Source organism: Saprolegnia parasitica (genome assembly GCF_000151545.1).
Source record: "Saprolegnia parasitica CBS 223.65 unplaced genomic scaffold supercont2.35, whole genome shotgun sequence".
Taxonomy (NCBI): domain Eukaryota; phylum Oomycota; class Saprolegniomycetes; order Saprolegniales; family Saprolegniaceae; genus Saprolegnia; species Saprolegnia parasitica.
In genome coordinates, this window is record NW_012156429.1 from 183,996 (window position 1) to 211,919 (window position 27,924).

At 59.9% G+C, this 27,924-nt stretch overlaps 11 protein-coding genes across 11 annotated transcripts; 7 read left to right on the plus strand and 4 right to left on the minus strand.

Annotated features, from left to right (window-relative positions):
* Positions 1 to 853: 853 nt before the first annotated feature.
* SPRG_07982 (hypothetical protein) lies at positions 854 to 2,237 on the plus strand (the record flags this gene model as incomplete). Its single annotated transcript, XM_012347330.1, has 4 exons — positions 854 to 1,500; positions 1,553 to 1,775; positions 1,821 to 1,959; positions 2,014 to 2,237. The coding sequence occupies 4 exons, from the start codon at positions 854 to 856 to the stop codon at positions 2,235 to 2,237; spliced, it is 1,233 nt and encodes a 410-aa protein (XP_012202720.1).
* Positions 2,238 to 3,570: 1,333 nt separating this feature from the next.
* SPRG_07983 (hypothetical protein) lies at positions 3,571 to 4,026 on the plus strand (the record flags this gene model as incomplete). Its single annotated transcript, XM_012347331.1, has 1 exon — positions 3,571 to 4,026. The coding sequence occupies one exon, from the start codon at positions 3,571 to 3,573 to the stop codon at positions 4,024 to 4,026; it is 456 nt and encodes a 151-aa protein (XP_012202721.1).
* Positions 4,027 to 6,016: 1,990 nt separating this feature from the next.
* SPRG_07984 (hypothetical protein) lies at positions 6,017 to 6,570 on the plus strand. Its single transcript, XM_012347332.1, has one exon. The coding sequence runs from the start codon at positions 6,085 to 6,087 to the stop codon at positions 6,496 to 6,498; it is 414 nt and encodes a 137-aa protein (XP_012202722.1). The 5' UTR covers positions 6,017 to 6,084; the 3' UTR covers positions 6,499 to 6,570.
* Positions 6,571 to 7,161: 591 nt separating this feature from the next.
* SPRG_07985 (hypothetical protein) lies at positions 7,162 to 8,796 on the plus strand (the record flags this gene model as incomplete). The annotated part of the gene is made up of 2 exons (XM_012347333.1): positions 7,162 to 8,761; positions 8,788 to 8,796. The coding sequence occupies exons 1-2, from the start codon at positions 7,169 to 7,171 to the stop codon at positions 8,794 to 8,796; spliced, it is 1,602 nt and encodes a 533-aa protein (XP_012202723.1). The 5' UTR covers positions 7,162 to 7,168.
* A 775-nt stretch (positions 8,797 to 9,571) lies between these two features.
* On the minus strand, positions 9,572 to 10,418 carry SPRG_07986 (hypothetical protein; the record flags this gene model as incomplete). The annotated part of the gene is made up of 2 exons (XM_012347334.1): positions 9,572 to 9,950; positions 9,973 to 10,418. The coding sequence occupies 2 exons, from the start codon at positions 10,416 to 10,418 to the stop codon at positions 9,572 to 9,574; spliced, it is 825 nt and encodes a 274-aa protein (XP_012202724.1).
* A 608-nt stretch (positions 10,419 to 11,026) lies between these two features.
* On the minus strand, positions 11,027 to 13,317 carry SPRG_07987 (hypothetical protein; the record flags this gene model as incomplete). Its single annotated transcript, XM_012347335.1, has 6 exons — positions 11,027 to 11,615; positions 11,664 to 11,790; positions 11,837 to 12,148; positions 12,196 to 12,994; positions 13,046 to 13,133; positions 13,184 to 13,317. 6 exons carry the CDS (start codon positions 13,315 to 13,317, stop codon positions 11,027 to 11,029), a joined length of 2,049 nt encoding a protein of 682 aa, XP_012202725.1.
* A 120-nt stretch (positions 13,318 to 13,437) lies between these two features.
* SPRG_07988 (hypothetical protein) lies at positions 13,438 to 15,387 on the minus strand (the record flags this gene model as incomplete). Its single annotated transcript, XM_012347336.1, has 8 exons — positions 13,438 to 13,624; positions 13,668 to 13,773; positions 13,914 to 14,093; positions 14,134 to 14,381; positions 14,423 to 14,489; positions 14,535 to 14,705; positions 14,753 to 14,794; positions 14,840 to 15,387. The coding sequence occupies 8 exons, from the start codon at positions 15,385 to 15,387 to the stop codon at positions 13,472 to 13,474; spliced, it is 1,515 nt and encodes a 504-aa protein (XP_012202726.1). The 3' UTR covers positions 13,438 to 13,471.
* Positions 15,388 to 16,104: 717 nt separating this feature from the next.
* SPRG_07989 (TKL protein kinase) lies at positions 16,105 to 18,133 on the plus strand (the record flags this gene model as incomplete). Its single annotated transcript, XM_012347337.1, has 2 exons — positions 16,105 to 18,081; positions 18,110 to 18,133. The coding sequence occupies 2 exons, from the start codon at positions 16,105 to 16,107 to the stop codon at positions 18,131 to 18,133; spliced, it is 2,001 nt and encodes a 666-aa protein (XP_012202727.1).
* Positions 18,134 to 19,563: 1,430 nt separating this feature from the next.
* Positions 19,564 to 21,820, plus strand: SPRG_07990 (TKL protein kinase). The gene has a single exon (XM_012347338.1). The coding sequence runs from the start codon at positions 19,636 to 19,638 to the stop codon at positions 21,805 to 21,807; it is 2,172 nt and encodes a 723-aa protein (XP_012202728.1). The 5' UTR covers positions 19,564 to 19,635; the 3' UTR covers positions 21,808 to 21,820.
* A 356-nt stretch (positions 21,821 to 22,176) lies between these two features.
* Positions 22,177 to 24,402, minus strand: SPRG_07991 (TKL protein kinase; the record flags this gene model as incomplete). The annotated part of the gene is made up of 1 exon (XM_012347339.1): positions 22,177 to 24,402. The coding sequence occupies one exon, from the start codon at positions 24,400 to 24,402 to the stop codon at positions 22,177 to 22,179; it is 2,226 nt and encodes a 741-aa protein (XP_012202729.1).
* Positions 24,403 to 25,354: 952 nt separating this feature from the next.
* Positions 25,355 to 27,789, plus strand: SPRG_07992 (TKL/SHK protein kinase; the record flags this gene model as incomplete). Its single annotated transcript, XM_012347340.1, has 1 exon — positions 25,355 to 27,789. One exon carries the CDS (start codon positions 25,355 to 25,357, stop codon positions 27,728 to 27,730), a length of 2,376 nt encoding a protein of 791 aa, XP_012202730.1. The 3' UTR covers positions 27,731 to 27,789.
* Positions 27,790 to 27,924: the final 135 nt, after the last annotated feature.

Sequence of the window (27,924 nt, forward strand, 5' to 3'; positions counted from 1 at the left end):
GCTCGAGCGAGAGCGAGCCGACTCGGACGACTCGAGCAGCAGCGCCGAGGCGCGCCGAACAAAGAAGACGCTGCGCGACCAATCGGCCAAGCCTGCGAAAAAGCACATGTGCTCGCAGCACAACTGCCCGGATACGAACCCGTAATACCACCTGGCCTTTGTCGCGGTCATACTAGCGTCTGTCCCTCGTCGGCGCAAAAAAAACCGAGCGCTTCGACGCACGGAGGTCGCACCGCATGATGGCGTGATGATTCGTTGAAGGAACACGAAAGCGCCGGAGCATAAACCCTGCACTGCGTGCGCTTGCAGCCGTCGCCTCCATCCGGCTAGCGCAGATCGTGGCCACGTCTGTCAACACGAACGATTACACCCCCGATGCAAATCCTCGTGGGTGTTGACATTACGCAGTGCAACGTCACTCCACGATGCAGCTCCACGAAGATTACGTGATCGTAGGACACACTATTGTTGTTGAACTGAGTCATATTACATCCTATTATAAAGATGGTGGACTTCCTACTGCGCTGGTGAGGCGTGGCCGGTGCGTCGAGCGAGGAGCGTTAGTTGTCTTGATGCGGGACTGTGAGAGGGACGAGGTAGCGTGCACACCAAGGGCTGTCGCGGAGAGCGACCAGCGATGCGCCAAGAGATGGCACCACAGCACAACGAGCCAAGTGCCGGACATGCAGTCTTGCGATAGTAGCTGCCCGGATCGCGAGCGCGGCAGCGGGAGGTTAGTTGGACACACCATTATACCATGCACGCTAGACTTCTGTATCTACTGTACAAGATTCTGTCCATCGACCGACAGTAAGATAGTGTGGGCGTTTCATCGTGGCTTGAAGCGTCAGCCATGCGCCGCACCACAGCACCGACGACGGGCAAGGGCAGCCGCACCGCCTTCCTACAAGGCCCACGCGATGCGGCGCTTACCAGCACCAGGGTGCTACTGCGCAAGGCGGATCGCGGGCCCGAGTCGATGGCCAAGAGCAAGCCCACCATGGACGCTACCAAGGACCGCAGCGCGATGCAAGCGACCGACGCAGAGCGGTCGACCAAGCCGACGCTGGCCATCAAGTCCAAGGCTGTCGATCTATGGAACGCCAAGATCAATCGGTGCCATGACCGCGCCGTCATCCACACCTTTCGCAACGCCGTGCTCGCACTGGACGTGACGCTGTCGGTGGCGATCGGAGGCGGTCAAACGACAAGCTTCATCTCGTCCAACAACAACAACAAGGCGACGACGACTGCGCTGACGACGGTAACGATCCCGATCCAGCCGCAATGCACGCTTCGCAAGCTCACGACCGTGTCCCTCACAGCGCGTTCGTCCAAGACGTCGACATGTATCGAGACCACGTACCAGGTGCCGTCGTCGTCGTGGCGTCTCGTGGCGACGACCGATGACGGCACCGACCTTGGCATCTACCAAGCGTTGCTTCCGTCGTCGTACACGCTCATCGCGCTCGTCTGGAAGGCTGGCCTTGACGTGCTTCGGTACCTCCCCCTTCTCATGCGTGTAATCGTTCCAAGACTTTATAACTATTAGCGTCCATGCGATTGCGTCGCTCCCAGCACTCGCGACGTCGCTTCTTCAACGGGTCGTCGCACCCGTCTTTGACGATGTTGACTCGCAGCACGGGTTCCATGGATACACGATCGCCGTCACGATGCGGCAGCTGGATAGCACGGTACTCTGGGAGCACGAGTTCTATGCCGTCGACTTTGACCGCACCCAAGACGGTGCCACGGCGTCCCTTCTCTCGCCCGCGGTACGCAATTTGGTCGTGGTGTCGATCTGTGACGGGCGCGGGTAGGGCGCGTTCCGAGACAAGTGCCGGCTCTTGGCCGAGTTGCCGCACCTCGCAGTCGCCACAGAAGCGTTTACTAGCCGTGCGACTGCCTGCGTCCTACTCGACGTGGCGATTTGGGACTTTGAGAAATCGTTGCGTGCAGGTGTGTCGCTGAGAGACTGCGCACAATATGACATGTTTGTATGAACCGGAGTAGCGACGAGCCACTGCGTGCTGCTACGACGCGAACCGCAGGTGGCCACTCTCGATCTGGACGTCCCCAGTGCGCAGTTTCAAGACGCGATCCACATGGCCCTCGAGACGCCGGATGTTACGTGCCGCATCAACTGCGCCGCCTCAAAGAAACGTGCGGTGGTCCTGTCCGTAGTCGTCGGTCTCCGCCGCTTGTTTCTTCAGGCGACGTATGGCGTCTGCACCTAGTGACGAGCCACCACTTTCTTGTATTATTGCATTGCATAGATACTAATCTTGATCGACAAAGTGTCCAACACGACTACACTGTACTCAATCGCGAACCGCGTCAGGTAGGACTGATGAAGGACAGATTGAGCATGGTCGCGATGGTGTGCAAATTCGGCGCCGGGCCGCACGCTTGTTTTTGCTTGTCAATTTCGCGATTGTGTGTACAATGTGCAGCTGCTCCAGTGCACTAACGCGTAATCCCTGCGTTTGCGTTGGCAGGCCCTGTAACCTGTGGGACACACCCGCTCAAAAGTGCACACTTGGGCGCCACCTGGCACGGAAAGCTTCGTGTCTGATCGAAAGATCGCCCACATGATGCCATCTTGCCCGGTCGTCGCCACATCACACAAGCATCGCCACGCTTCGGCGCGGTTCGCTCGCGACCTCGGCAGCGCCGTAGGTGCGAGCTCCGCCATGCGTGATGCGTTGCGGCAGGTGGACGACGTGTAGACCATATGTCTGGTGCCGAGATCCTGTTCACGGATGCGATTCTTTTCTTGCTTGTCCCTTTTTCGATCGAGTGCAACCTACTGTACTGTACTAGTCGTTGAAGAACCGCCGGTGCGACGCAGTCTCACGTCAGTACAATCGCGTCTCTACGCCATGTCCAGGTCCGCTGTGATTTGTGTGCGAAAGAAACGACCGCCGAATGGATGTGGGTGTGAGTGGAGGTGGAGACGGTCAGAGTGCACTCTACGACGCCTGTGCGATCGTTCGTGTTCACGTGCACAGCGCCGCCGACTTGATTCACGTTGGTCTCTCTGCTTCGCAACGACGCGACAGCATCGACGGTTTAGCGTTTGAGAAGGCCATCCCATCTGGTCCTTCGCCGGTGTCGCGATTACTGCACTAAAGGCATTCATCAACACGCGACCACAGGTGGTCACGCCGACGTCGTGGCACCAACACGTCCATCAGCGATCGTTGCACCGGTAGGGACGGAAATGAAAAGTCGTCTCGTGCTGCATCGATTACTTTTTCTGTGTCGCGCACGCAATTGTTAAAAAGGTTGTGTGCGAGTTCTCGTGGCCGCCAAGGACAGAGAGCGCAGTTTGTCGTGGATTTCGACGGCAGCGATCAGCAGCAGGTGCCAGCGATCTGCGACTTTCTAAACCAGCGTGTTCCCTCGGCTTTCCGGTGCCAATTGGTGTTGTCTCAGCGCGGCTCATCTTCAAGAACGCGAGCTCGCAGCGATCCCACTCTGGGTTTTGTGTCGATTACTATTTGCTCAGTTGCCAATCCGCACGCTATTGAGCACTTGCCAATACACACCACCGCACTTTTTCAAACGATGCTCGCACCGCCGCCGCCGACGATGGATTTGCTCAAGACACCAAAAGTCGTATCGCCCATGGCTGTGGCCGACGAGAACGTCAACCAAGGCGCGTGGTCCAAGGAGGAGCACGAGCGGTTTTTGATCGCGGTCCAGCTCTACCCCGAAGGCCCGTGGAAGGCGGTCGCCGAGATCATCCAGACGCGCAACGCCAAGCAAGCGCAGACCCACATGCAGAAATGCAAGGAGAAGCTCCAGCGCCGCTTCAAGCGCACCTCGAGCGCCGACTCGGACGACATTGAGCCGTATGTGATCCACCGCTCCAAGCACTCGCAGAATCTGCGCATCCCCGAGCTGCAGCCCATCCCGTTCGACCACCGCCTCGCGATGCCCGGGAGCTTGCTCAGCGACAGCTCCATCTCGATTGACGCCGCCCTCGATTTTTTCCTGCAAGACATGGCGCCGTCGCCGTGACGCACCTCGTGCAGTTTCTCTCCTACTATTTTATTGCTCAAGACGACGACGACCCATCGGTAGCGCTCGGCGTCTGGTGCCCACGTAATATTCAACGTACCCTTCTTTACTTTCATTCAATAGAACTTGTGTCGACCCTTCTTTACTCTATTGGAGGCTTCACTTTCTTTCGTTAATACACCTTGTGTTATGCTGGCATGCTCGGATTTGGTAGGCTCGAATGCTATCTGGTATTAGTACGTCGAGCGTTGGATGGGGGAGTCGACATCCAATGGATCGAAAATGGAGTCAACACTGTGGTTATCGAACGAGAGACTGAAGCGTTAGCCAAGCTCACTTTACTCTGAGTCAAATCGGCATGCTAATGGCTGACCGGAATGCCAATGGCTGACGTAATTCAAGAACCGTTGGGCCAACCATAGTCCTCCAAGGATGGCTACACTAAGCCTCCCGATCAAGATGAAACATCTGGCTCGTTTACATCATGTGGGTTAGGGGTACAGTATGTACTCAAATATCAAGGGCATCAAATATTATTATATGCCTTCACCGGTACCGGTACCGGTACATCGATACAAATGTACACATTGGCGATGCTAGATCATTCCGGTGACGTCTCTTTTCTCTCTGTAGTCTGTCGTGCGTCCATGCCAATGCGACGATGTGCGAGGTGGCCTTTCTTGTTTTCGAAAGAAAGGACGACCGCTTGTGCAAGCGGGTGCGGCTTGCGAATCACGCTCGTCTCTTTACCACCATAAACACGGTATGCAACACATCCCATCGTTGGTGTTGACACTGCGACTGCGACTTGGGTGCGAATAGGTTGGTGCAGAGAGCGTCGAGGAAGCCGCGCGATTGAGAGACGAAGCCGGGTCGTCGTCGAGGTGACAGCGCGCAGGCCAACGCGCCGTCGTCGCAAATACCGTTGGTCTACGCTTTGCATTTCCACACAAAAAGTTATTGCCAGCTCACCCCAGACATGACCAGTTGGACCCGAACGACGACCTCACAATCATCAGTGTACTGTACCGTCGGCACGTAATACACTGTAATTTGAGGGATGTGCACAGCCGCCGCGCGTAATAGGATCAAGCTTCAATCGACCAAACAGTACTCGTCGTCGTCCATCACCCGCTGCTGCTTTTATTCTACACTACTGGTATGGCTCCCATGACTGCTCCCACGGTGCCCGGAACTTGAGAACCCATCAAGTGTCTTTGGCACTACTAAGCAGCGCGCCATCGTTGCGCGCGCTCGTGGCGTCGTCACCGCGACGACGAACGCGTTCGAATGCGATCGGTTTCCTACGGTACACGACTACAGCCTTGCACGGCTTTGCACGCATCATCATAAGCTTACTCTCTACCATTATCGCTATCAGCTGACACTTGCAGTGTACTTGGCTCTTAAGTGACTATCGACTCGGCGAAGGGTTTTGCGAGCAAGTGCAATGTCACGAAGTCAATCCGGTTGATGGTTTGCTTTCAAGTTTGTATACATACCAGGACGACGACCTCGCACGCTAGGTAGGAACTGGCGTCTCAGATTCGTCAAAGACGAGCATCCCAACGAATGACTCGTGAGCCTGATCTTGTGACCAACACGCTTGCCGTGGCGCCATCCATATCATCAGGTCCGCTCGTCTACTACCGACGCAAACTGCCGGCGACACCAGGTAACGTTAATCAATTCTATATGCGAGCGTAGTGACGTTTGGTGGTTTGTCCGCATGGCCACGCAGGCTTGCGTATACTTATGACACAGCGACCGCCAGCTGCGTTCCCGTCTACAGCTCGCCTTCGGTGCTACAGATCGCCTTCGGTGCTAGTACTTGTACAGCAAGCCTTCGGAGGACACTCGACGACCCTTAAGCCAAGTGCCAAGAAGCCAACTATGTTCAGGAACCGCTCTGGTTGGTCACGTTTGCGGGACCAGCCTCATGAGCGGGCAGCAGTTCCATAGACGGCGAGGTGCCACGGCCGACGCCAGCCGACGCCATGATCCTTGAACCTCTCCACACATTCAGTTTTGCACTTGCCAAGCACGATCGCGTCCCGCATGCTGCCCCCGTCGTCATCGCCGTCGTCGTCCGATAGCGTCTCCAAGAAGCGGCCGCGCGAGACGAACGAAGGCGCGTGGTCGGCCGACGAGCACGAGCGCTTCCTCATGGCGCTCCAGCTGTACCCGGAAGGCCCGTGGAAGGCGATCGCAGAGATTGTACAGACGCGCAACGCCAAGCAGACGCAAACGCACATGCAGAATGACAAGGAGAAGCTCGTGCGCCAGCACCGGCGCGACCACGCCAACGATGAGCCGCTCACGTGCGTCCGCTCCAAGCACTCGGCCAACCTCAAGGTGCCCGCAATCGAGCCGATTCCGTTTACCGCGCCCAGCGCATCCATCGACGACGTGGGGACCGACCTCCCGCTCGACGAAGCACTCGACTTTTTCTGCAGCCTCCCCAACGCGTGACCGCCCGCCCTTCTTGATGTCTCTTGTCGCGTTGTGTAATATGACTGTGTACCAGCATTATTGAACTCTTTGAGAACCCAGCTCCACGCGTTCGATCAGGGGGAGGACCGGAGCGCTTTGTACTGCGCAGCTGCGACATTGCGGCGTCGCCGGTATCTTGCAGTCCACAAGGATCCTAGTGTATCTTGGATGTGTGGAACTTCAGGAATGGCCTCCGCGGCGACGACACGAGGCTCTCTGCCCTGGAAGCGCTCCTGCGGACGTCGCTATTAATACCAGTAGCAGCCCGCGGGTCTCAGTGAACAAGACGCATTGTCGTTGCTACAACGTGTGCATCTTTGTCGCTCACTCTTTCCCGAAGTCAGGCGGCGCTCTTGGCTGCTATAAGTTCTTGGCCCAAGAACAAAATGCAGCCGATTCCAGCTGCCACGTGTGTCTCTCTCAAGTGCGACCCGATTAAGAACGCCGGTGTGGCAACACTTGGTGTTTGTATACAGACGCAACGGGGAACTGCCGTTTCGAAGCGCCTGGCCGCCTTGAAATTGGGCGCCCTTCAAATCGGCGGTACAAAATGTATTTTATGACTAGGTCTTTGTATGAGGCAAAGTGTCTTTTAATGCAACGACGCTTGCCGGCCACCGGTCAATTCCTCATTTGCGGAGACGCGGCGATGGCAAGTCGCACTGCGCTCGCCGTGTGCGTCATGGACGGCGAGACCGTGCTCCAGCGCTCGATCACGCAGATCCTGCCGAGCATGACCTTCCGCGAGATCCTCATGGCCTTCGCCGGCGGGCGCTTCGCGGCCTGCATCGCCGACACCCAGGTCAAGGTCGGCGACGCGACCTCCAAGTACGCCAACATGCACACCGAGATGGACGAGGCCGACATGCACATGACGTTCGAGGCGACGCTCGCCATTGTCGGCGAGATCAAGAAGATCGTGTACCTCCTTGGCGTCGCGCCGACGCCGCCCGTGACCGCAGCGCCGGCGAACGAAGCGCTGCCGCCGCCGCCGCCCGCCATCCCGTACGTGCAGCGTGTTCGGAGCCGCAAGCCCAGCGAGTCGGGCCAGACGTCCGTGGCCAAGCAGCGCATCTTGACCGAGGTCGCGACCATCATTTACGAAAACCTGCCCGCCGACACCAAGTACGTGCACCTCCCGTCCAAGTACACGGTGCCGAGCGAGCCACCGTTCCCCGCCCATCTGCACGGCGTGAACCTTGACATTGCGCTCTTCCGCGAGTGGTACCGCAAGCGCCGCCTCGAGCCCGACGTCGTCGAAATCCTCGACGCGCTCCATTTTGTCTGGGACCTCAACCAGTTCAAGTGGGACCTGCATTTGCGTTGCCTGCAGACGTTCCGGGCGCTGAAAGGCCACCTCCGCGTGCCCGACCGCTTCGTCGTGCCGGCCGACGACCCCGAGTGGCCGAAAGACCTTGTCGGGATCCATCTCGGACACGTGGTGCACAACATCCGCGGCTACGGCATGGAGAGCAAGCAGGCGCGCTCCAAGGAGCTCGAAGCTCTTGGCTTCATCTGGGACAGCCACGAGGCCACGTTCCAGTCGCACCTTGTGGCGCTCAAGCGCTTCAAGGAGCTCCACGGGCACATCAAGGTGCCCCAGTTCTTTGTCGTGCCGTCCGACGACGAGACGTGGCCGGCCGAGTTTTGGGGGCTCAAGCTCGGGCGCGTCGTGATCAACTTGCGGCAGCGACTGCCGCTGCTGCCGGCGTCCCGGAAGCAAGCGATGGACGACCTTGGCATGGTGTGGTGCGCGAGCAAAAAGTTTAGCTGGGAGAACCGGCTCCTCGGGCTCGAGACGTACCACCGGTTCTACAACCACCTCAAGGTGCCCAAGTCGTTCCAAGTGCCCGAGAACGACCCGTCGTGGCCCAAGGAGGTCTGGAACATGCAACTGGGCTGGGTTGTCAAGGATCTGCGCAACAAGGAGCACACGATGCCACTCGTCCGGAAGCGGAAGCTCGAGTCGATGGGCTTTGTCTGGACCGTGCACAACCCCAAGGCGACGCCGCCGTCGACCGAGACCCCGCCGTCGCTCATCCAGGCGCTGCCCACGGGCCTCCTCACAGACAACATGATGCTCATGATGCCGACGCCGACGCAGCCCATGATGCACCATCACATGCCGTTCGACCATGCAGCAGCCATGCACCACCACCAGCAGCAGCACCAACAACAACAGCAGCAGCACCAGCAACAACAACAACAACAACAACAACAACAGTTGCACCACCAGTTTCAGGTGCACAGCCGAGGCTGGCAAGCGAGAAGGGTTAATTTATGCGGCAAACCGATGCGTTAAAACTCGGTCGTCGCCGCCCCGACTTGAACCTCGTCGTCGTCCTCGAGGTAAAACGTGCCGAGCGCCTGCTGGAAGACGCGGATCGCGCCGTCCGTGTCGCCTCGCGCGTGCAAGATCTTGCCGAGCAGCGTCAGCACCGGTCCGTTCTGGCCGGACGGGTTCATCTGGAGCACCTAGTTTGATATCAGATAGTATTACATCCTATCAGATCGTAGAAAAAGACATGCGTCAATTACCCGTTGCGCGGCCGCCTCAGCTTCCTTGTCGAAGCCCACACTGAGCAAGCAACGGGCGAGCGCCAGCCACACTTTCGGGTCTCGGTCGTCGACGGCAAGGCTTTTGCGGAATTCCGCCAGCGCACTTGCATGGTCTTCCTTCTCGGCGAGCGCGGTACCTACGACATGGGACTTCGGGTGGGGTCGCCAACCGAATGGCTGGGTGTACCGAGCAAATAGTGTGTCTGTGCGAGATCCAGCGGCGCCGAGGATTTCTCCTACATGGTTCAATAAGACGCCATGGTGCGAGGGCGACCACGCACGCTAATGGAGGACCCGGTGGTCGAGAGGGTCGACGACCGCAGCCGTTCGATGCTGCTGTCCACGTGCCGGCGCGCGTGTTGGAGGTACCGCGACTCGACGTTGGCATGCTCGATGCTCTCCATGAGCTCGTGTTTTGTCAGCTCGAGGTCTTCGGCCGACCCTTCGTCCAAGCTGTTGAGGCGCGGCGCTGTCCGAATCCTACCTCAATCTATCAAGTCGTCGCGCGCGAGTGAAAGCGCTTGTACCGCGGAATCGCTTTCGAGGGCAAGAGAGGCATGGCAAAGTCATTGATCGAATTGCTCTCGTCCTCCATGAGCGAAGGCGTGTTGCTGCGGCGCGGTGGCGGCTTGAGCATCGACATGGTCGTATGGGACCGCGCGCGGTTGGGCGTCGGCGGCACTTGGCTCGGCCGGTGCGACGCCGCGTCAAAGCACGTGGTGCACACGCGCTGGGGCACGGTAATCCCGAGGTACGGCAGCGGAATGCGCTTGTTCGAGTGCGCACTGCAGACCGAGACGCCGCACGCGCGGCAGTGGTGCCGCGCCCGGAACGTGCTGAACCGGAGTGTGGCAGATGTGGCACGCCTTCTCCTGCTTCCAGCGCGGCGGCAACGTCGTTTCAGCGACGACGGCCTGCCGCCTCGGCAGCAGGCCGGACGCAATGCGGTACGCGTTCTCGTGCTCGAGGAGCCAAATGTACGCGGGCGACTGCACCTTCTCGGCGAGATCGACCGGCGTCTCGTCGGTCGGCGTGTTGACGATGAGCGCATCGGGGTAGGCCGTGATGAGCCGAAGCAAGATCGCGTCGTCGACTTTCGCTTTGACGGCAATGTGCAATGGCAGGAGGCCGCCCTTGTTGATGCGCATGGTTGCGGCTTCGTACGCGTCGAGGAGCGCATCGATTGCCGCGACCGAGACCGTGCTATCGGTGCACGCCCAGTGCAGCGCGAGCATGCCAAAGTCGTCGCACTCGCGCGCTGCGTGCTTTTGCTCGGCGAGGAGGTCGACCAGCGCCGACCACTGCGACCGCTCGGCCAGCTCGATCGCGACGCGGGGCATCACTTCACCACAATTATGTCACGAATCCCGGTACTGCATGTAGGCAGTTCGATACAAACCCAGATACGGCGTCTGCGATTGGTCCATTATGTTTATGGATACCCAATTATGTGCGCGGAACGTCGGGACCGCGCCTCGGATTGGTCAAAAAGGGTATCGGCAGGCGATTGGTGAGATGTAGAGACAGTCTCGAAAAGTCGCGTGTGGGATGGGACAACGAGCGACGAGGCGGCGGCTACTCGGCCGACGCGACGGGACAGTCGTGCGTGCGTCCGTGCTTGCTGTGCCCCTCGGTGCGTAAACGGCGCTGGCGTGCGCGGGCTCCTATCGACAAATCACCCAAAACAAAAATCAAGTTGGATGCAAATCTCAAAGAATATCAACAGCTCGACAATAGTTTCAAGTATAGTACACTAGCAGCTATGGCACGGTTACGACGACATGGACGGGGACGATAGTATCGGCTCTAGCGTCGGCGCCTTTTCCCTTCCTATACTCATGACCTTGGACGACTGCGTGGAGAGGATCAGCGGCGCCTCGCTCTCTTCAATGATCCCCATGCTCGGCTCCGCCATCGACATGATGCGACTGTCGTGGCCGCCGAGCTCCTAGCACGGCGGTAAACTTCCAGATACAGAAAGGAACGCCGCAAATACCTTGGCGATGCTTGGGAGCATCGCGTGCTTGAAGTCGTCGTCGCGCGTGCTCCACCACTCGCGGTTCTCGAGCAGCGTCCGGTACCCTTCGTCCTTGACTTGCTCGCTGATGTTGCTCCAGACGTGGAAGAGCGGCGTCACGACAAAGTCGGCGAACCCAACTTGCATCTTCTTGAGCGAAATCGTGATCCGGTCCATGAAGGGCGACACGACGAGTCCGAGCGCTTTCTCTTTGTCGCCTTGGAGAAAGAATTCCTCGACGACGCGGTCCGTCCAGCGCACCATGGTAAGGCGCATCTTCGCCGGGTTGGACACGTCCGAAGTGTGCAGAATCATCTTCATCAAGAGCTTCTTGTCTCTAATCACAAAACAAAAATGGATGCAACAATCCAGCGGCGCCAAAACGTACCCGGCCGACTTGATGTCGACGACGTCGTCGGGCGTGGCCGGCATGATCGTCGCCTTGAAGAGCGCGACGTCTTCAAAGTGCTTGGCCATGTCCGTGCCGAGCACCATTTGAATCACCATGTCTCGCGCGTACCTATACGCGATCGTTGAAACAATGTGCTTGATACAAACGAGTTGCGACTTGAAATCTTCGGGCGTAAGGTTTTGAAACATATTGCAGCTCGTGGCTTTCATCGTCAAGAAGGTTTGTGCGACGTGGTAGTTTTCCAGCACCGCCGTGTCGTTGTAGCGGATCGCGAGCTCGGACCCTATTAGTCCCAAATGGCCTTTGGCTCAGACGCTATTGCTTCTCACCCGTCGCGATGTGGAACCCGTTGTTGAAGCCGTCGTGCTTGTAGTCGTGGATGCTCGCGGCGAGGAGCAGTAGCGTCTTATCGAGCGGCCGTAAAAAGCCCGTGATGGACGCGCGGCAGCTAAAGTAGTACGACGTCTGCATCACGTCGGCGGCGTGGATCGCATTGTGGTAAGGGTTGGTCAGAATGTAGCCTTTCTGGATCTCGAGGAGAAACGCAGCGAGGACCCGGCCTTCGATCTTGAGCGTGTCTTGGGCCATATCATGGAGGAGGTAGTAGCCCATGTGCGAGAGCGCATTGCCCCGCGTTACATCTAGTACGTAGCGTCACAGGAAGGAATCTATAGACAGAAGGACGCACGGTTGACTTGAAACACGTCAAAGTCCCAGTCGCCGACGGATGTCATGAGTACATTGAACTCGGCGCGGCCGTGCTCGGTGAGTGGGAAGAGGTCGTGGGTGCTCGAAGACTGCATCCGCAGCAGCGGCGGCGGCTGGAGACCGCCTCTTCCGTCGTCGTCGCCATTCTGGCCGCGCGGCGTCGACGGGTTCTGTGCATTGTCCCCGAGCCCCGCGTCGTTCTTCAAGAGCACATTGCGGAGGTAGTTTTGCGTGTCGGCGTCAATGTTCTGGTCCTGGATAAGGTGCTCGCTGGCGTCGTAGAGCTTGTTGCTTTTGATGACGTAGATCGCGTAGTCGAGCTCGTCGTGCGTTGTCGGTTTGATCCCCGGGTGGAACCGCAGCTCGCTCAGACACGCGAGCACCATCTCGAGCGGCGACTGGAGGCCGTTGTTGCCGCGATGGGCAAACTGAATCGCTTTCGACCGCTGCTTGATGCGCTCGAAGACTACGAGCAGCCGGAAGATGCGAAGAATGATGCGCAGCCGGAGCAGCGACACCACGAGCTTGGACTGGTTTTGCTGGCTCGTCGTGACGCTAATGATGCTGAGGACGAAGGATCCGACGACGACGATCGCGTCAAAGAGGTTCCAGAAGCCCTTGATTACATTCCAGCCAAAGCCAACGAGGCGGAGGCCCAATTCGAGCATGAGGAGTGACCCGACCACCAAGTCGACGTAGTTGAAGATGGGTTGGTACTCGTTCTCTGGGTGATCCAGGTCGTGCTGCGCAAACGTATCTGCAAAGGCAATTTGCACCAGCTACAAAGCGAGGTCCACTTGACTCCATATTCAGTCGCACGATCGGCGTACCACGAAGATGCCGTACGTGATGACGAGCGTGATGAAGAAGAACTCGACCTTCATGTTCATCATGAAGCTGCCGACGCGTGCCCGGTGCCTACACGACAAATCGTGACGAATGCTAAAACAGACAGGTTGTCCTCGCACTTGGCCATCCACTTGGCCCTCGGCTGCTGCTTGACGCGGACGCCGCCGCGCCGGACACCCGTGGCTTCGAGTGCCTTTTGCATCGGAAGCGAGTCGGACGGCACGACCGACCGCGCGCCGGGCTTGGCCGACATGCGTGGCGACTTGACGCTCACGCTCATCACCCGTGGCACCCAAGCACCAAATACGACGCGCCTTTTTTAAACAGGCGGCGAAACTCCTCCTATACTTAGCGTCCGGTAGCAACAATAGCAGGGATGGCGTCACAGCGCTTTAATAGACGTTAGGCTACATGATCGCCTTGTAAAAGCCACTTGGGAGCAAGCCGCGCGCCGCAGCTTCGTCGAGCTGCTCGATGCACGGGCGACACGCTATGTATGTCGTGTCGGGCAGGTCGGACGGCGCGGGGCCGAGCATCACCGCGGCCCGGGGCACGTGCTTCTACTCGAACAAGATGTAATACATAAGTGCATCGGGGGCGAACCTCGCAGTAGGCGGCGACGCAGAACCGGCAGCAGTGCGTCGTTGGCGCCGAGCACTTGAAGCAAAAGTGGCGCGGGCAGCGCCAGAGGCCTTTGTCTGGAATCGCACTCCCAAGGCAGTCTACATATCGTTCTTGGCTCGACGTGGCAGGATGTGGTCCTACCTGGACTTTAGGGCAGCGCACAGCCCCCTTGTGTTTCCTACGATGGTTAAGTGCTGCGAGCTCGTCGCAGTATGATGTACGTACGCGATGTGGTCACACTCGATGAGGACGCCGCCGTCCTTGCAGCAGAAGCACGAATCTTCCGAGATCTTGGCCGGGACTTTGTTGGCCTCGCGCTGCACGAGCATCTGCGCGTAGCTGACCGTGTACGTCAGCGCGTCATTCGGGTCGACGAGGACGATGCCCATCGCCTTGGCCTTTGGTCTACATCAATAATGACGCCTTGAAGAGACGACAAAGCTACTGGATCGCAATCGAGGCAAAGGAGGGGAGGACGCAGGACGCGCACTGCCACTTGGTTTTCGCCGCACATAGCGAGGTGCCCATGAGGTCTTGGCACGGGTCGCAGAACTCGCGCTTGCACGTGCTGCAGCGCAACTCGGTGTCGTCGAGGCCACCGCACAGCGTGCAGAACGGCACCGACCCCTCTTGGCTCGCGCGCAGCGTCTCGAGACACGACGCGCAGAGCGAGAGCGGTTGCCCGCGCGTGTTCTAGTGCGTCGGTCACGTCGATTCCAGGTCGCTTAGCGCACCTGGAGGACAGACGGATGCGGCGCCACATCGTCCTTGGACGTGCACACAACGCAGGTCGGCAGCTGCCTACGCAATCGTGAGCGTCAAGGGGCATAAAGGCAGCGCGCGCACGGTGGCAGCTGGCAGGCCTCGCACGAGCAGGCGTGGGCGCAGAGCCGGCAGTGATACCGAATCGCGCCCGAGAGAAACTCGGTCTCGTCTTGGCCAAAGTGCTTTCGCACGCAGTTGGCGCAGTACGTGTGGCGAGCCTCTCCGTTGGGGCAGTGGAACATACGGTCGTGTCTACAGGCACGTGAGAATCCTGCGTTGCAGCGCATGCTGGGTAGTACGCGAGATGGCAGAGGTGGCAGACGCTCCGAGCGTCATTCGCGCTAGACAATGTCCATGAGGATGAGGGCTGGAGGCAGAAGAGGTACCTTGCGGGTTTCGCGCTGCCAATCCACTGGAGGTTGAACGTGCGATTGTCGCTGCTCGCATCGTGGCGCGGCTGCTTCTTCCGTGCGCGCACTGGCTCGTCGCGCACGCGCTTGATCGCGTTCTTTTCCTTGCGATCTTCGGTCGCGACGATGGACGTCATGATGTTAGCGCACGTAGCGTAGTGCTTGGCGTCGAGGCTGTGCTGGACGAGCGCGAGCTGCTCCTGGCGGCGAATGGACGCGACTGCGCGCTGGACCTCGGCGAACGCAAAGGCCGCGTCGAAGCGGAAGCAGTGCACGGCCGCTTCGTCTGCGTGCCAAAACACCGCGCCCGCTTCAAGCGTCACGTCGGCGAGGCGCGCGATGCTGAGGAGCTGCTTCGTCGCCGGGTCCTGGAAGAGCGCCTTGGCATCGACGGTCCCAGACGCGTCAATCTCTGACGGCGCAATGCGCTCGATCACAAGGACGAGCTCGCAAGACGCTGCGACGGCGCGGAAGCCTGGGCCCGCGTCGCGCCGACGCTCCAGGAGCGCTCCTCGGAAACCCATTTTGATGGTCGACGCAACTAAAACGCGATGACCTGCCTCTGTTTAAACGCGTTTAACATAATGACGTCAAAGGGGTTCAATCTATTGTAGTGAAAGAGCAGGCTATACTGCTACTGTAGTACGGTGCATGCTCGCGTTGGGGGAAATGGATGCTCGAGAGGCTTTTGCAGCGGGGTCTCTACCACGTACGAAATCGCATGCGTCGGTGCTTGGGTTGTCCGACTGCCTTATGATGTGTGTGGCTGGTTGCTTCTCAGTCCTCTTATTCCAGTTGGTCAAGTTGGTGCAGTAAATGTTGGCACTTGACTCTTCTGGCTTTCGCACGCTCCGTGTGGTCTTGTTTTCTGGAAGTCTACCCACTAGCTGCACGCTCACCCGACCAGGTGGGTGTACAACAGAACATGGTTGTACGTACCACTGCCCTGCACTCGACGCGTGTGAATTTGCATTGTGGTAATCCATCCGTTGTTGTCGTACGTAGAATAGTATGACCGCCTGAAAAATCGCGTTAAAGCTTGTCCAGGTCTCCACGACGAGCGTCCTTTAATCCCTCGCCTGCATGGTACTAGACGTCCTGCGTCGAGAGGTCCTCTGGCAGCCACGCGGTTGCGCTTTTTTGGTGCATGCGATGAGCGGCCAACATCGTTGCGCAAGTGACCAGGCCACACTTGCCACACGCTCGATGTATAGGATCTGGCTGGTTCGTTCAGAGTCGAAATGGCTGACCCACCACCGACGTCGATCCCGAGAGGCTTTGCGCAGCTGCCACCGGCCTTTCTACCAGCGTACCGCCGCCTCCAGATCGTCAATGCGGTCGGGTATGCCATCCTCGCGCTCGTCTGCGCCGCGCTCATCGTGCATCTGCGGCGGCACCGCGCGACCGCGTACTCGGGCGACGACGGCGCGACGCGCAAGCTCATTTTGCCGTCGTTCGAGCCGCTGCTGCGGACGATCGCCATCGCCTCGCTCGTGCTTGGCCTCTACTTTACCGTCGTCGCCATGGTCAACTTTACCGGCGCGCTCGGGTCCGGCGTCGCGCTCCAAGCGCTCTTCCAAGGCCGGCAGGCGCTCAACCACTTTATCGTGCTCTTCTTCCGCCAGCCAAGCGTGTCGAAGCGGGCGCTGCGGCGCGCGGGCGCGGGCGCGCTCGGCCTCATGGCGCCGCCGCTGACGATGGCGACCATCTTTACGCTTCTCGACACGGAAAACACGACGCGGTTCATTGCGCAGACCGTCTACTCTGGCCTCCTCGCGTGCGGCTACGTGTACATTGCGATCTTCCCGCTCTCGCGCGCGTCGCCGCGAGTGTGGCGCGAGTTTGCCGGCTTCGTTTTGGTCTATTACACCGCGCTCGGGATCCAGTCGTACCTCTTCTTTCGCGAAAACATGGGCGTCGGCGCCACCTTCTTGGTTGGGATGCTCGTGTGGGACACGCTTCTGCCCTACTTTCTATGGCGGCTCCTCCGCGCCGACACGGAGCACTGGCGCGGCCTCGGGCAGCGCGCGGTCTCGCTGAGTAGTGCTGCGCAAGAGCGCATGACGACGCCCGTGCTCCACGAAGCCGTCTCGAGCGAGGGCCTCCACGTGCTTTTAGAGCTCCACGAGCACCACGTTGTGGACTTTGCCCATCTCAAGGTCGACGACTGCCTCGGCGGCGGCTTGGCGTCCTCCGTGCACCGGGGCATCCTCTATGCCAAGTGGCCGGTCGCGATCAAGGTGTTTACGCCGCCCGAGATCTCGCCAGCGACGATCGCAGAATTCTCCCACGAGGCCGCGCTCTGGGCCGCGCTGCAGCACCCGAATGTGGTCGCATTCTATGGGATTTGCGTCTCGCCGCCGGCCATTTGCCTCGTGTCCGAGCTCTGCGTCGTCGGGACCCTCGGCGACGTTGTGCGTGCGCCGCCGCCGGTGTACCGCGAGCCGCTCTGGCCGCAGCTGTGTCTGATGCTGGACGCGGCCCGCGCGGTGGCGTACCTCCATAGCTTCACGCCACCCTTTCTCCACCGCGACCTGAAGCCCTCGAGCTTCCTCTTGAACGAAGATTATGTGCTCAAGCTCTCGGACTTTGGCGACGCGCGGAGCACCGCGGGGCGCGAGCGCAGCATGACGGTGCGCGGCACGTTCGACTACATGGCGCCCGAGGTCATCGACGGCGCGATGGGCCGCGCGTCGTACGATGACCGCGCCGATGTCTTTAGCTTGGCGATCACGCTCTGGGACATCTGCCACCCGGGGCGCGACAAGTACCCGCTCGGGCACCACAACCATTTCCGCGTCTTTGAGCTCGTGCTGGACGGCCACCGGCCACCGATAGACGCGAATTTGCACCCGGCGCTGGCCGATCTTCTCGAGAGCGCGTGGTGTCCATCGCCTGCTTACCGCATCTCGGCGTCGAATATCGTTGCGCGCCTCGAGCAGCTCCAAGCGGCAATGAGTGCAGCGGTGTTCGCGCCGCAGCTGTGCGCGCCGCCGGTCGTCGAGGTGACGGGCGATGCGCTTGTCCGCCGAGTTCTCGACGGTCCGTTTGCCTTCTCAGCGGCCGAGGCAACCCGTCTCTGCAACGGCCTCATGGACGGCGGTGTGCTCCACCACTACAACCACAAGAAGCCTTTCTTCGACAACCACTCGAGCATCTACCACTTCTCGACGCGAGCGCAGATGGACTTTGGCTCGAGCGAAGCGAAGGCGACGGTTGTCTGTGACTGCCCACGACTGGCGCAAGGAGCACACAAGTTGCTCTCGATGAAAGCGCCGTACTGGCTGCCGTGGCGGTCCTGGCGAAGCCCCAGCCCACTGCGCACGAGGCTACTGAGCCGCGAGAGTACGAGTATACTGCAGGACGATAGCCAAACAACACGTTCCATCATTTTGGGCATCTACGCGCGCGTTGTCGTCCGAGCGAGAAGTGTTCTGCTGTGAATGCATCGAGCTATGAAAAGCCGACGAGCGGAGGAAGGATGAAGCAGGGATAGGGTCACCGACACGAGTAGCTACTTTGTGGGAAGGGATTGTGCCGATCTGGCGCGGCAAACGTCACCGGTAGTTGTAGCGCTCACTAGTACCAGAGACAATCACGCGAGTGATGAGCAGGTGGCAGACGAGGTGCAATCCACGTCTCGTCTTCCATACACACGTTGCATGACCTGCTCCTCACATCTCGATTCCATGGAATTGGTCAATGACACAACTCTGTCGGACCATTCAGTACATACACGTGCAAGGTACTATTAGCAGTATCAGGCAAAGATCCGTCGTAGTCACACCAGTGTAATACAATCTGTCGCGAGAAGACTCGACCGACCCAGTACGCTCTGCACAAGCAGGAAGGCTCAGTTTGAAAACGTCTCGATCATGGCACCGATGGTTTGCATAGGACCGGGGCTAGGGTTACAAACGTATGGTTGTTGTACGTTTCATCAAGGTGGACATCGTGTGCAAGATAAATTTGAGAATTGGAACACGAAAAACTATACTAGTAGACGTTAACGTCTATGAGAACTAAAAAGGGTCCCATTGTTGCATTGGTGTGGCGAATACCGTCCAGCCACCGTTCTGGAGCAAGTACTGGCCACACGCGCTGGGGCATTGAATGACGACGTCGACAGCTTGTCGTTGGATCTTCATTTCTCTGTCGCATTTACAGTGCATGCACCCTCGCGTCATTGCAAAGAGTGGGACGTCGCGCTGCCACCAATTACCACACAAAGTGAAAGCACTGGCACGTCTCTTGGCCTCGGTGGTCACTAACAGGGAAGGCCGCGAGTATCATCGTCGCATCGGGCCTTCGGCGCCGCGTCGTCGCTTTCGCCAGCAAGATCCAACACTAAGATCCAATAAGATCTCGGTCGGCCACATTGCACTTCAGAAGTGCAAACTGGTTACTTTTGTCATCACACCCACCACTCCTCCCAACATGCTTCAATCCGAAGTGGACGCAGCTCGTGGACTCGTAGTAGCAGATCCGGCGAGATGAGCGATCGCGTTCTGAAGACCGAAATCTTCTCTACTACAGTAATACACGAGTCGCTGGTATCTCACGTCAATGGCGAGGCGATAGAGAGGCCACAAGACGGGCCACATCAGGTTCTGCGCGTACTACTGTTGCCGGTGATGTGTAGCACAACGTGACGCGGTCGTAGGTTTGAAGGGCGCGTGTTACTTTGCCTACGAACGAACCGCAGGTGGAGGTGGATGCGTTCGCATCATCGATCGCAGAAGCTTGCCACAATTCAATTTTGATCGCCACACATGTCTGCGCCCCCGGGGGAGGCGGTCCTTGGTGATGCCTTTTACCATGACTACCGCAAGGTCCAGGTCGTCAACGTCTTTGGCTACGGCCTCCTCTTGATCGCATCGCTCTCGATCATCGTGCATCTCCGACGGACGCGGTCCACGGCGTACCTCGGCGACATGGAGGCTGCCAAGAAAGTTCTGCTTCCGGCTTTTGAGCCGCTCTTGTGGATCCTCGCCGCCGTCGCGTTCGGCTACAGTAGCTTCTACCTTGGTGCGGCGGTCGCCAGCTACTCGGGCCCGCTCTCGTCGCCCGTGTACGCCGAAGCACTCTATATGCCGCGTCAGTTCAACAGCTACCTCGTCGTCGCCTACCTCAGCCAGCCGAGCTTGTCGCTGCCGTCAATGCATCGTGCGCTCGCGATTGCAGTCGTCTTGGCGGCCGGCGCGCCGCTCATTGCGCTCGTCGCGGTCGCGCTGGAGACCGACTCGCACGTCCGGTACATCCTCCTCACGATCTACCGGTCGTTCATGGTCCTCGGCTTTCTCTACCGCTTTGTCTACCCGGGCTCGCGCGCCAATCGCCGCGCGTGGCGCATCTTCCTTAGCTTCGTGCTCGTCTACTACGCGAGCTTCTTCTCGCAGACGTACATGTTTTACAAAGACTTCTCGACCGAAGGCACGTTCTTCCTCTTCACGACGTCGTTCTGGTACGTCTTGGCGCCGTTCGCCATCTGGCAGCTCCTCAAGGCCGACACGGAGCACTGGCGCGGCGTCGGGCGCCAAGCCATTCTGCAGCACCCGACAACGAAAGTCCACGAAGTCGTGTCGGCCCAAGGTCTGCATGTCTTGCTCGAAGTGCACCAGCGCGACGTGATTGATTTCGCGCACCTCAAGATCGACGACAAGATCGGCGTGGGCGCGACCTCGGACGTCTACAAGGGCCTGCTTCGGTCCTCAACGCGCGTCGCGGTCAAGGTGTACACGCCCAACGAGATTTCCGAAGCGACGATCGCCGAGTTTTCCCAAGAAACCGCGCTCTGCGCGGCGCTCAAGCACCCGAACATCGTCGCGTTCTACGGCATGTGCGTTGCGCCGCCCGCGATTTGCCTCGTGTCCGAGCTCTGCGAGTGCTCGCTCGACGCGCTTCTGACGCAGCCCCGGCCCGCGTACACGGACCCGCTGCTCGCCCAAGTGACGCTCATGCTGGACGCGGCCCGGGCCGTCGCGTACCTCCATAGCTTTTCGCCGCCGTTCTTGCACCGCGATCTCAAACCGGCCAACTTTCTACTAGACACAAATCATGTGCTCAAGCTCACGGACTTTGGCGAGTCGCGCAGTCTCTCGACGCGCGCGATGACCATCAAGGGCACGATCGAGTACATGGCGCCGGAAGTCATCGAAGGCAAGCAAGGCGTCGCGACGTACACGCATGTGGCCGACGTCTACTCGCTCGCGATCACGCTCTGGGACATTTTGCACCCGGGCCGCGAAAAGTACCCGGTCGGCCGCCAGAACCCGCTCAAGATCTTTGAGATGGTGCTCGATGGGCAGCGCCCGCCGCTCGACCACGAGCTGCACCCGCTCTTGCGGGATGTGCTCGAGAGTGCTTGGTGTTCGCAGCCCGAGTACCGCCCGTCGGCCGTCGCGATCGTCCAAGCCCTCGAACAAGTCCAGGAAGAGCTCTGCGGCATCGTTGCGCAGAACCTCCTCCGCGTCATCAAGTGCCTCGGGCCGCGCTTGGCGGCCACGGGCGCCGAGCTCACGCACTGCTTGATCCAAAACGAGTATGCGTTCACGGTGGCCGAAGCGACGCGGCTTGGGAACGCGCTCATGGACGCGGGTCTCTTGCACCACGAGACGCACGAGCGCGCGTTTGAGGACTCGGCGACGACCACGTACTTCTTCCACGAGCAAGCGATCGAGCTCAGCCAGCCATGCGTGCTCCTCTCCAAGGACAAGTCGAACGACGGCGGGGATAGCAACTACAACGCCGACCTCCTCGAAGCCGGGTGTCGCTGCCGCCAGCACGCGCAAGGGCACGTGCCGCAGACAAAAACAAAGTGGTATCAACGCCCGCGGAAGGACGTGCGCACAAAAGTAAACGCGCTCACCGTACACTTGCTCAACGACCTCGCCGAAGACGACGCGCTGCACAAGGTCTCCGACACAACGTCGCTCTCGGGGTAGTTCATGTAGTGTCGGCGACTCGGTCCTTTTCTTGATGTTGTTTCTAATGACGTGCTGTGCTCTATGTTGTGCTTCGCTATGTGCATCGCATCCGCGTCCATCTGTCGCGAAAAGGCAAAGTGTATCTTCCCAACCCTACCCCCATGTGCACCAAGTACTGGATCGGAAGAGGGCTGTACAAGTACTATGGAACGCGGAGATAGATCTATAGTGCACCACTGGTCCGTCCTCTGGGTGCAACATTGCGCCTCCATGGCTCACGCTCTTGGCGTGACACCCTTCTGCCGCAAGCGTCGTGCGTAAGAAGCGGAATCGAGTTTCTTTAAGTTAGTAGGAACTGTGGATTTTATACAATTGCCACTTGTCCCCTCAATCATCGTCGAGCAGTGCGAGGCCGATGCTGTCGGACGAGAGCCGGTCCGTCGTTCCTTGCATGGGCAGTATTGGTACCTTGCTTTTTCGTGGTCGCGGCGGAGCAGGCGGGTGACGCTGTTGTGTCGACGATGGCCGGCGGGACCGCCGGGCGCCAAAGCCCTGGGCGTAGCTACGGCACGCGCACGTCGCGGCTGTTGTCGCCACGGGCGCGCGGGGCGCGGCGCCCTGCACGGACAACTCGTCTTCGCCAATGCAGTCGAGTGGCGAGCCCGCGGTTTCAAACATGTAGAGCTCGTCGTGCCGGCCTTCAAAGCCGCGGTGGTGGGTAATGTGGTGGAGGTACCCCGCGTCCATGAGCATTTGCCCGATCCGAAGCGCGGCCTGTGAACTGCGCGCGTACTCGAGTTCGCAGAGGCCGTCGACAACCGCGTCTCCTGGGATGCCCACCGCCAGCTTGGGGCGCGGGGCGCCGTGGAAGCGAAGCAGCTCGCAGCGCGGCGATCGGTACATGTCGCCAGCCACGGCACACAAAAGCGACACCTGCAGCGCCTCGAGGTCCCGCACGATGGCGGCGGCCGACGGGCGAAAATGAGGCTCGTCGCCCCACGCACTCGTCACAATCTCTTGCAAGGCAACATGCACCTCGTGGTGCATCGCGGGTCGGTGGCCGTCAAGAACCATCTCAAAGACGCGAAACGTGTTGCCATATCCGTTCGGGTACTTGTCGCGGCCCGGGTGCAAAATGTCCCAGAACGTCATGCCCAGACTGTAGACGTCGGCGGCTTCGCAGTAGGTCGCTGCGCCTCTCGTGCCGCCAATGATCTCGGGCGCCATGTACTCGACCGTGCCTTGCATCGACATGAGTACGTCGCCGGGGTGGGCGACCGGCGTGGCCGCGCCCCGGGGCGCGAGACGTCGCGTGGCCGAAAAGTCCGTGAGCTTGAGCACGTGCTGGTCGTCGACGAGAAAGCTCGCGGGGCGCACATCCCGATGCAAGAATGGTGGGGAAAAGCTGTGGAGGTACGCGACCGCGCGGGCGGCGTCGAGCATAAGACCGAGCTGGTCGAGCACCGGGGCGCGCGTCGGCGGCGGCGGCTCGGTGAGGTACGCCTCGAGCGAGCACTCGCAGAGCTCCGTGACGAGGCACACCATGGGTGGCGAGATGCACATGCCGTAGAACGTCACCACGTTCGGGTGGGCAAACAGCGCACAGCGCGCGGTCTCTTGGGAGAAGACAGCGAGCGTCGCCTCGGTGATCTCCGACGGCGCGTAGACCTTGACCGCCACCGCGTACCGGCCGTGGAGTGCGCCGCGGTAGATCTGCGCGTTGGCGCCAACACCGATCTTGACCTCGAGCTTGAGATGGGCAAAGTCGATGACGCAGTCGCGGTGGCGGTCGAGGAGGTCGTGGAGCCCTTTGGTCGAGACGGCCTCGTCCATCATCGGCGTCTCGGTGGCGCTGGCGAGGCCGCGCCAGTACTGCGTGTCGGCTTGGAGCAGCCGCCAGATCCAGATGGGCGTCACCGACGCGTACAAGGCGGTGGCAAAGACGGTTTGGTTGGTGGGCTTGACGTGCTCGTGGAAGGCAAGCGTCATGACGACGAGGACAAGTGCATGGAAGCCGAGGATGTAGGCGCAGAAGCACCGAATGATGCGCGGATTCGCACGGGACATGGGCCACCGAAGCAGGTAGAGGTAGTAGAGCATGACGCCGACGCGCACGACCACGAGGCTGTAGTAGCACGACGGCGACGTGATCGCCGGCAGCTCGACAGGTTCAAAGTGCGCAAAGACCGCGGCGATGGCGACCGGTATCGTGGACAGGAGAAGGCTCAGCAGCGTCGAGCGCCACAGCGCGCGCGCCGACACGTTCGTTTGGTGCAAGAAGATGGTCACAAGGTACACGATGCACTGCCGGCCTTGCAGAAGCGCCTCGGGCAGCACGCGCGAGCGCGGCGCAATGGCCTCGGACTGCCAGAGGAGGTAGACCAAGAAGAGCGTGAAGGGCGTCGTGAGGCCGCAGAGGACCCAAAAGAGCGGCTCGAACGCTGGCAGGAGCACCTTGCGCGCCGCGTCGACGTCGCCCGCGTAGGCGGACGACCGGTGCCGGCGGAGGTACGCGATGCAAGCGACCGAAAGGCCGAGCATGATGCCGTAGCCCGCTGCGTAGGCGAGCTGCGTCGTGCGCGCGTGCGCCAAGACGTACGTGGTCGCGTTCATCTCATGCGCGGTCTTGGCTCGGCCGTCAATCGGAGAAAGGCCAGAGAAGGCCAGTTGGTGGATAAGCACCACTTGACAGATCGCAGACAGTCGCAAAGTGCAAAGCAGCTACGTCACATGGCTGTGGAGACCCGTGCAAGGACCTGTGAAGTGCAGTAGGATAATGACTCGAAGGAGCGTCGCCTTGAGTATTGTGCTCAGAGCAATGCACGTAGCTGCCACAGCGGTGCTACTTGCTGTGCGCTTCTGTATGTAATGAGGGAGCCACCGAGCAAGATCCAGTCAGCGGCAAAACAAATGGTACGACCCTGGTACAGCACCTGATATGGTCGATGGGTCCAGCCAAATTTGCCCCGCACACGCATTATTGCCTCGCTACGTCGTTGGTCTTATCAAGGCCATAAATTGATGGCCTTCGTCTTATTAACCATGGGTCTTATCATGACCAGCATGGCCAGCTGCTGCGAGAATGGATCGAGGTGGCAGCCCGATTGATGACAAGGCGTGTGGACGAGCGGCATGCTACCACAGCATGGTAGTACAGTATGCAACATTGTGGTGCGGGCATGTCGTAGTCCGAGGATCGACGGCGCTGAGAGCGGAGAGGCGTTCTCGGATGACCACGATTACACGACTAGAGGAATCCAAGACTAAGCTGGTGTTGGTAGTACCAAGCGGACGGAACCTTGCGATTCCGCGGTGAAGTTGTCGGCGGACGCCACACAGCTAGTCTAAAATGCGTGTTTATAGACCTCTCCCAATTGCGCGAGATAGAAGTGCCTTTTAAAACGCAATTGCACTGAACCGAGCTATCAACCGAGGTTGAAATTTCTCGTCCGGAAGCTTTCGCTGAGAACTGGTGCATCATGAGTCACGACCTTGAATGTCAGTAGCTAGCAGCACTACTGCACTGAAGACCGCTGCCCAGTTTCGATTTTCTCCAAATCGCTCTATGGTGTGGGCCAACAGCTCGGGACCTGGCTTCGAGCCCTATGGCGGCGGTCCCCGCGGGGATGGCCACCATGGCAACCATACTGGCAGCAAGTGGGGCGGGCGAGGTCGCGGTCCCCGGCCTTGCAACGGGTCTGCGCCCGCTTACTTTGCCGCCAAATTCCGCAACTTCCAGACGATCAATGCTGTCGGGTACGCGATCACGCTCTTGATCGCTGTCGGCCTCGTCCTCTACCTCCGCCGGCACCGGTCGTCGGCGTACTCGGGCAACACGGCTGCGGCGCGCAAGGTGCTCCTACCGTCCTTTGAGCCGCTCTTGTGGGCGGTCATTGCCATCTCGGGGCTCTACTGTCTCTACTTTGTCTTCGCCGCCGCCACCGACGACATGTTCGCCGTGCACTCGCCCGTCTTTCTGCAAGCGCTGCACCAAGGCCGGCAGTGTCTCTTCTACCTCATCGTGGCCTTTCTCCATCAAAGCAGCGTCTCGCGCCGGGCGCTGTGGCGAGCGCTGCTCATTGCGCTCTTGCTGGCGCTCCTTCCGATCGCCCTCTTTCTCGTGATCCCCGAGACGAACCGCGAGGCCATTCCGATTGCCGAAGCCGTCTACCTCGGTCTGATGCTGCTCGGCTTTCTCAAGCTGCTTCTGTGGCCGCCGTTGCGCGCCAGTCGAAGCGCGTGGCGGCAGTTTGCTCTCTTTGCGATCGTGTACTTCGCCACATCATGTGCGCACCACTGGCTCTTCGCCGCCGCCGGGTGGCAAGCCGGCACCATCCTGGTCTTCTTCAGCACGATCTGGGCGGCGATGCTGCCGTACTTTATCTGGCGCCTCCTCCAAGCCGACACCAACTACTGGCGCGGCCTCGGGCAGCACGCGGCCATGGCCTCGCCGCACGACCACCGCCGTATCCACGAGATCGTGTCGGCGCAAGGTCTGCACGTACTCCTCGAAGTCCACCAGCACGACGTCATCGACTTTGCGCATCTCGAGCTCCAAACAAAGATCGGTGTCGGCGCGACCGCCACCGTGTACAAGGGCCTCCTCGAGTCCAAGCAGCCGGTGGCCATCAAGGTGTACACGCCGCGCGAGATTTCCGAAGCGACGATCGCCGAGTTCTCCGAGGAAACCGCGCTCTGCGCCGTGCTCAAGCACCCAAACATCGTCGCGTTCTACGGCATGTGCGTCTCGCCGCCAACCATCTGCCTCGTGTCCGAGCTCTGCGAGTGCTCGCTGGACGCGCTGCTGGCGGGGCCGCAAACCGAGCTCGCCGAGCCGCTCTGGCCACGCCTCTGCTACCTTCTCGACGCCGCCCGCGCTGTCGCCTATCTCCATAGCTTTCGCCCGCCATTCGTCCACCGCGACCTGAAGCCTAGCAACTTTTTACTGGACGCGAATCATGTGCTCAAGCTCACGGACTTTGGCGCGTCACGAAGCATGGCGGCCCGGCGCAATATCACCGACGACGACGACATGTATGCTGCCCATGACGACGTGCTACACACGGAGCGCAGCATGACGGTGCGGGGCACGGCCGACTACATGGCGCCCGAGGTCATTGACGCGCGCCAGGGCCGCGCCAGCTACAGCGAAGCCGCAGACATTTACAGCCTCGCGATTACGTTCTGGGACGTGCTTCACCCGGGCCGCGAAAAGTACAGCAGTGCCGACAACCATCTGCAGGTGTTTAGTGTCGTCCTCGACGGGGACCGCCCGCCGCTGCACCCAGACTTGCACCCGCCGCTGCGTAGCCTTCTTGAGGGCATGTGGGGCGTCTCGCCTGAGTACCGTCCGACGGCGACCGCCGTGGTCGCGTCACTTGAAAACATATTGCGGGACATGTTGCCACGCATCGCGCAGCGCCTTCATAAGCTCCTGCAGACGGCCGCGAAGCGGAAAGCGTCGTGGAGCCACGTCGCGGATGACGCGGTCCTTCTCGTCTCGGGCGAAGAGATCGCGCACTGCCTCGTCGAGCATGGGTACGCGAATGACATTGGCCTAGCGACACGCCTCGGCAACAGCCTCCTCGACGCTGGCTACGTGCACCATCTTCGGCACACCAAGCACTTTGAAGCGTCGCCGGCGACCTACTATTTCGACATGATCGAGATCGAGCTGTGCTTGACGCCTGCCGTCGGTGCACTCGGTGTGACGGCGGTATCGGCGATGGACGACGACGACGACGACGCGCAGATGGCCGTGCTCCTTGAGAAACCGCGGTGCATGTGTCGGAAGCTGGCGCAAGGCCATTTTGGCATGACCAAAGCGAGTTTGTTTCGGCGCCGGCGACACATGCACGCACCGCTGAGCCACCATGCACTCACGGTGCATCTCCTCAACGAGGTCGGCGAAGAAGAAGCCGTCGTCGTCTCGCGCACGTAACACATGTTGAGAGATTAGGGTTACTACGACTTGAGTTGGTAATACTTGTTGGTTCTCGGGTCGTGGTAGCAGTGCAAGACCGGGTCATAGAGCAAGTCCATGCTGCTGGGCTCGGGCGCCGACCAGTCCGTGGACGCTAGCACAGAGACGCGAGTCTCGACAAGTGATGACGATCCTGCGTACCGAGAAGGGAC

Bases quoted from the DNA above. Each gene is read 5' to 3' on its own strand.
- SPRG_07984 (XM_012347332.1), top strand. From the start codon at position 6,085: ATGCTGCCCCCGTCGTCATCGCCGTCGTCGTCCGATAGCGTCTCCAAG.
- SPRG_07990 (XM_012347338.1), top strand. From the start codon at position 19,636: ATGTCTGCGCCCCCGGGGGAGGCGGTCCTTGGTGATGCCTTTTACCAT.